Source organism: Adiantum capillus-veneris, chromosome 20 (assembly GCF_014529385.1).
Source record: "Adiantum capillus-veneris isolate H3 chromosome 20, ASM1452938v2, whole genome shotgun sequence".
Classification (NCBI taxonomy): Eukaryota; Viridiplantae; Streptophyta; class Polypodiopsida; order Polypodiales; family Pteridaceae; genus Adiantum; species Adiantum capillus-veneris.
This window is the reverse complement of record NC_140950.1, coordinates 14,474,749-14,481,412: the sequence shown is the minus strand read 5'-3', so window position 1 is coordinate 14,481,412 and position 6,664 is coordinate 14,474,749. Positions and strand designations below refer to the sequence as shown.

The 6,664-nt window shown below is 39.7% G+C and overlaps 1 protein-coding gene across 1 annotated transcript; it reads right to left on the bottom strand.

The window, feature by feature from the left end:
• Positions 1 to 438: 438 nt before the first annotated feature.
• LOC147432140 (uncharacterized) lies at positions 439 to 1,128 on the bottom strand. The gene has a single exon (XM_086493009.1). It carries the CDS (start codon positions 1,126 to 1,128, stop codon positions 439 to 441), a length of 690 nt encoding a protein of 229 aa, XP_086349135.1.
• Between the last annotated feature and the right edge of the window lie 5,536 nt (positions 1,129 to 6,664).

Here is a 6,664-nt window from a genome sequence, read left to right as displayed (position 1 = left end):
CTGTTGATGATCCGTGCAGCAGATCAGGGCTGTAAGTACTCAAGCCATGCTTGAGCCATGTTGTCATGTGAAACAATGATTCGATTCCAACAAAATAGTAATGCTTAAAACAACTGTCACAAGCCGTGCTTGTGCTGGGAGTGTCTAAATTGCACTCATATATGTTGCAGGCAAGTATATGAGGCTTATCATGCTTGTTCTAACCACAAAAGCACCTTGTGCTTGGCATGTGTGGAAAAATAGTTTTTACCAGCCTTGCTTGTGGATGAGAAGCCAAAACACTTACTCGTCTAGTTCATGCAAAAATTACACAGCATGTCTGAAAAACTTTGCCAAAGAAAAACCAAATCTATGCATACCTTGCCTTTGAAGGTCAAAGAGCTACATGAGTCATCGTCACACTTGCTTGCTTGGTTGGTTGCATGCAACCATAATCACCTAACCTCGCTTTTGTGTTGACGGGTAGCCCTTTCGATTGCCATGGCGACAAGCCCCAAGAGTCTTTTGTCTTGACTGTAAAGAATGCCCGTCGTATAGACGGTGTGTGATTTCCTGAGCAAAACGCCGAGGGTGGAATGCCGAGGTCGAATACAATTGTCTGCAGATATATGCAAAAAATTCTGTGTGAAAAACGGCCCATACAGCCTTGCCAATGCCGTGTCTTAGTCGCAGCCCTGGCCGATTTCGAGAAGGAGACAGTGTCCTGTGGTGTGGCGGGGCCTCTGGGATAGCCCGTGGGGACCCTAGGGCGCCCACCAATGTAAAAAGAAAGTAAAAAGAAGACGTTTTTGGGCGATGGCAGTAGCTGCCGCCTGCACAGGCCAAAAACCTTGCATGGGGACGCACTACAGGTGCTGGCTGGCCAAGAGACTGTGTCGACATTGCTTCCTTGGCCCAAGGCGATTCTCTAGAGACCATGCATGGCAGATTTGATTCAGGTCGCCGACACACCCTCGTCCATGCTAGGGTTGTTGCCCACGGTTCTCTGTGCCGAGAAATCTCGCCATGCCCGGTTGAAGATGAGAGAGAGATAAAAGCCAAAGAGCCATGCCTTCCTTTGCTTTCCCTCTCTGCCATGGCCTTCTTGCAGCACGACCTTGCCATACATCCATGAAAGGACTCTGCCATGCTGCTCCTTTGTTGCCGAAAGGAGGGCGAGCTTCCATGAGCCGCAAAGAGAGAGAGAAAGAGAGAGAGAGAGAGAGAGAGAGAGAGAGAGAGAGAGAGAGAGAGAGAGAGAGAGAGAAAGAGAGAGAGAGCGAAGATCCATGGCCTCCATGCCTCTTTCTTCCTCCCCCTTCTCCCCTGAGCTCTGATACCAGTGTAAGACCGCGGGGGACTGGACCATGCAACTCTCCACCCAACCGTGCCATATATAGACTCCTAGCCCCTAAATATAGCGCCCCTTGACCGCATGTCCATCTTGGCCCTTGGCCCTGCCCTTGGCCTGACACCGATGGTCCGAAGTGTGTTCACACACACATCACTACCACATGTATATGGTAACATTCGTAGTGGTCTGTCAGTCAAATAAATATGGAATGGTGCATGATAACCACTTGAACGTGGTTGTCTGTAAGATACCAATATGCAAGAAGGAAAGTAGAACTGTTCACACCTTGTTGGTGTCTGCAATGAGAAAAGAACACACTTGGGTGTGGGATTCCATTGACATACCATCAGAAGATTCCTGGTTTGATTCGCTATAGGAGGATGATTGGATGAGAGAGGAGGATGGTACACCTATGCGAGGTACAATAAGATGCCCACTTTCTCTAAATAGACTTTTCCTGCATCTTTTGACATTTGTTTGTTGTGCACGGGGTATGGAATGTGGGCATTCATTTGTTTGGCAATTGCACGTGCATTACACAAATGAGAACGACATTGTCATTCAGTATAGAGGTGATTGTGTTGGCTTTATTGGGGAGCCACATGGGCCGTATGATGACAATATTTGAGAGCAAGGAGGGTTCTCCGCCAAACTATGCAGTGTTTTTGAAATGCAAGCCCATCGACTGAGAGAGATATAGGAACGAGACAAGAGACATGCAAATGAAGTGGAGTGTGCGATTTTTTAAATAGGAACTTGCATTATGTGAGAAATGATCTTTTTTGTAAACGATTGTTTTTACCCGTCTTATGAAAAAATAGATGTGCTTATTCTCAAGTACCCTGATCTTGTTTTAATAAATGGAATTTTTCTTTTCGTGTAAACCTTTCTGTGCATTGTGAGAGAGATATATGAAGTTGTCTAGTTTTTCAATTAGGTGGACATTTTTTATTCTTGTAACTTTTCTCTATAAACTTGTAGTCATTGTGGTTGTTCTTTCTTTGTAGTTGAGCTCACCAATTGCAAGATCCCACCACTCACATCGTGATTAGTCCTCTCGCTCTCTCTCTCTCTCTCTCTCTCTCTCTATCATTAGCACAACCGCAACAATTCATACGAGATAGCTAGTTGGATAGGAGTAAAGCAGGGTTACATGATTTTGGCCTTGGAGATTGTTGAGAATTGATATTAGAGAAATTACTAAAAAAACAACTTTAGAATCCATCATTATTCTATTTTCCTGAGTGATCTTGTGGATCTTCTTCTCAAGTCCCTTCATCTCTCTTTTTTGTTGTTGTTCCTTTATCTGTAGGGTCAAATGTATCTGAGGTAGCAGTACAAACCACCCCCTCTACCCTTAGATATCAATAATGTCATTTTTAGCCTTTTGATTTTTTAACGAGTAATTTTAGATTTTTTAATGAGTACTTATTTTTTTAAGGACTTTAAGATGTTTTTTAAGTGCATTATTTATTCTTACCCTAAATAATTGTGGTGAAAAAATTAACCCATTTAGTGAAAGTATTGATTGCACTTTATTTTAAAATAATCATAGCACTCATTGCACTTTATTCCTTTTTGAAATTTTAGTCATCTTACTTTTTTTATTGAAATATGTAATGGATAATAGTTTCTCTAATTAATTGTTTATCTCTTAGGACACATATAACTAAATATATATTTTTAAAATTAAACATCCTCTCTATTTTGCGTGTGAGATCCCCAACCCGCCAATACCAAGATCAGGATGGGATCCTTGAAAGGTCTATAGGTCTGATAAAAATTAGAGTCTATAAACAAGAAAAATCCAAGGAATAGACCTTTACCATTGACAATGGCTTGGGTCTATAGCCTTAGAAGAAGGCCTAGTCCTATCTTGTAGCGGAAATGCGACAACGTATTAAAGTCCACAAAAAACTATTTCGGCCCTATAACTTCCACAAATTGGGCCAAGGTATCCTCAACCAACGCTTTTCCCCCCCTAAAAGATGTGAGGGCACAACCGTTGATGGACTCCTCTTCCGAGTGAAGAAGTTTTTCTAAACGTTTTTTCAACCCTAGTCAATCCCCACTTACCACCCCACACTCACACATGATTCATTTGTTTTCTAATTACTATCATATTGTTTTAACAATTAAAATAATAGTTTCTTTTAACTTTCCATCACAGTAATTTCTTCAATCAATTATTAAAGACAACATTGGAAGCATTCTTTTAGAAAATAGACATCTTGAAACTTAAGACAGGGTACTGTCAATCAAAACATTGTCCATAATGACCAGTACTCTTCTTGTTTCAAGACCACCTAAGGGTGAAAAAGCGGCACCCATTCCTTATTCATAGTCCAGAGTGGATAAACCCCCACCCAAGGTTTCGGGTGCCCATACAACAGAGCGGCTCCCCTAGGATAAAAAAGAGTATCCTAAATTATGTAGAAATATCAAGACATGACACAGAGTAGAAACTCATCCTTCATGGGGATAACCGACTTATCCGTGGTATGGCTGGCAAGCCATCATTATCATCAATTTATACCAAGGAGTCCGAGGTGTCTTGAGACAAGTTGTCTTAAGGATGACCAATCATATCTTTCTTAATTCAACCAGTTCTAACCCAAACAATTCCTTCCTACATTATAAACAAATGCACGTTGGAAGTTACCTTTCGTTTTTGGTCGATTATTCATTTTCTTTTTCTTACTCACTCCTTACATATGCAATGCTAACTTATAAAAGAATTTAAACTATTTAAAGACTTAATTGAATAATGAGAAACCCACCTGGGACTGATCGGCCATCTGCTGCTGCGCTGGCACCTGAAGACTCTCCTTCGTAGGCCTACTACTAGGCCCAACTTGATCGTCCTGTGACGCTCTAGTTCTTTTGAGATCTCTACCCTCATCATCAAATGTAGGTTTGGCTCGAGTCCTTTTAGGTAGCATAACTTCTTATTCCTTATAAAAAGGACGTCTAATTATTAGGTAAATTATCCAAAAGCTAGATTTAACCTTTGTATCCAATTTTACTCAAATCTAGGTTAAATTTGTGGTCTTAATTGGTACATTCTTGAGCTAGTAATTTCTTATTTTCCTATATACGTATGATAACTTTTTTCACAGCTTCCCTAAGGGTTTTCTAAGCTATCCTAGTTTTCTTATAATTTTGTCTATCTTTTTCCTAATTTCCCATCGAATTTTGAGCTTGGGATCTGCTTATTTTGAGCTTAATATTTATTTTCTTTATTTTCCCTTAAATATTTTATTTCCTCAACTTTATATCATAGGTTTACACTTACTATAATTTTCCTAAAAACTTTTGATTGCAAAGTCGATTTATTTTAATTAATCTTTTTGCTAAAAATAGGACTTTTGGTCAATTATAATTTTCTAACCTCACTAGTTAGCTATGGTATAATTATCACAAGTAGATAAGGATATTGCTGACCTCTGATAATTATCCTTTAATTTTCCATCTTTAATTTTTAGCTAATATTAGTATAATTTGACCTAGATAAATATCTATACTAATTTTGTAACCTTAAAATAATAGTCACGACCTCTTTATCATGTAATCTAACTCTGATAAATAGAATGCAATCATATAACATGATTTACTAATTTCCTCTTTTAAATTTTAGCTTGAATTAGTATAATTTGACTTAGATAAATATCTATACTAAGTTTCTAAGATAAATGCAAATTTGTTTAATTAAATCCACTAAATTATCATTGGACCCCTTAGAAGGCCAACCAATAGCTTTAGGCACACCATGAGGGCATCATGAGGAGGACCTTGACAAGTGTCCCTTTTGCTTTCTTTGTACCAATCTTGCCATGTGTGAGTGTCTATGTGTGTATGTTCTCTCTCATCCCCCATCTTATAGGGCTCACCCCCTCCTTGTAGGGATAGTTGTTGACTTTTTCACACCTTACCTTGAAGCACCTTAGTCAGCAAGCATGACAAAGCATCTCAAGCTTGGGTAGTGTTCCCACAAGCACCTCAAGATCCCTAGTTGGCAAGCACATCAAGCACCTTAGCCATCAAGCACGACAAGCACCTCAAGCACATTAGTCGTCAAGAACGACAAGCACCGTAGTCATCAAGCACGACAAGCACCTTAAGCTTGGGCTGAGTTCCCACCTCAAGCTTAGCCCTAGCTTACCTAAGGTCAAAGCACTTTTACACTAACCTTTGGAGGTCTTTAATGAAGCTAGTCGTAAGGTCTTTAAGCTCCATTAGCATTTCTCTTTAATAGACCATCTCTCGTTTGGACCCATCACCTTTGGTCTCGTGTTGAGATGCATCTAAAGCACATACCATATATTCTAACCCTTGTTCCCGTTTATTCTTCCACATTAAATGATCAGCTTAATATGAAAATCATTTGGGTTGGTTAGTTATTAGATTTTTATGACATTACCTATCTCTTGAAATCATAGTCGTCCTCAACTATGAGGTAGAAGGGATAAAGCCTTAGTCATTAGTCAATCTTTCTTAGCGGCTAGAGGATCCCTTTTTACCCTACGACGTCTTTCCACGATGTATGCCTAATCCATTTGTTGCTTGGGAGACATAGCTACCGCACGCATGTTTGCTCTTTAGTCCATTTCATTCTTCCAAGTAGAGTGGCAAGTTCTACTTGGTGTTTGAGAGACTTCGTCATCACAAACATGATTCTAAGTATGCATACTACTTAAATTTGTGCACAATAGAAAGAGAGAACTAGTCTTATATGAGAAAAACATTTTCTTACTCTAATGTAGCATTGTAAGCATTGACAAGGTTCATATTGTCCTTTAGTTGTATTCCTTGCATCCATCTGGCATCTTCAAAAGGATAATTTTTGCAGGTAATAAGATGGGAGAAACTTATAATACAAAGCCTTTTTTTTCGGGGGGGGGGGCGGCTCCGTGTAAATCCGGTCCTCAACTGATGTCAAAAGCTTAATTTCTCTCTCTTTTGAAGTATTGTTCATGCTATCTAATTAGGTGCTATGCTTTTTGTTGCTCTCTCCACCCAATCACTCTTGTTATGCTCATTAGGAATCTATTCTAATGAAATGCTCAATATGTTCATGCTATTTTCCGCTACACACAAGCTACTAGGCCATTAAATGTTACATTGGTATCAAAGCACAAGGTTTCTCTTTTCTTTCTCAAGAAGGGAGCTCGTCAAGCTAGCTATAAATGGTTAGTATTACTAATTGCAAGTGAGTAACTAGAATAGGGATTTTTCAGCCTTGCAGTGTGACTACCTTCATGCAGATAATGGGGCATCACCGTCAAGAGCTATGGTCTTAATAGTGGAGTTGTGTGGGGCTTGCCTACGGCT

Coding starts and splice junctions, on each gene's coding strand:
- LOC147432140 (XM_086493009.1), bottom strand. CDS start 1,128: ATGGCAGAGTCCTTTCATGGATGTATGGCAAGGTCGTGCTGCAAGAAG.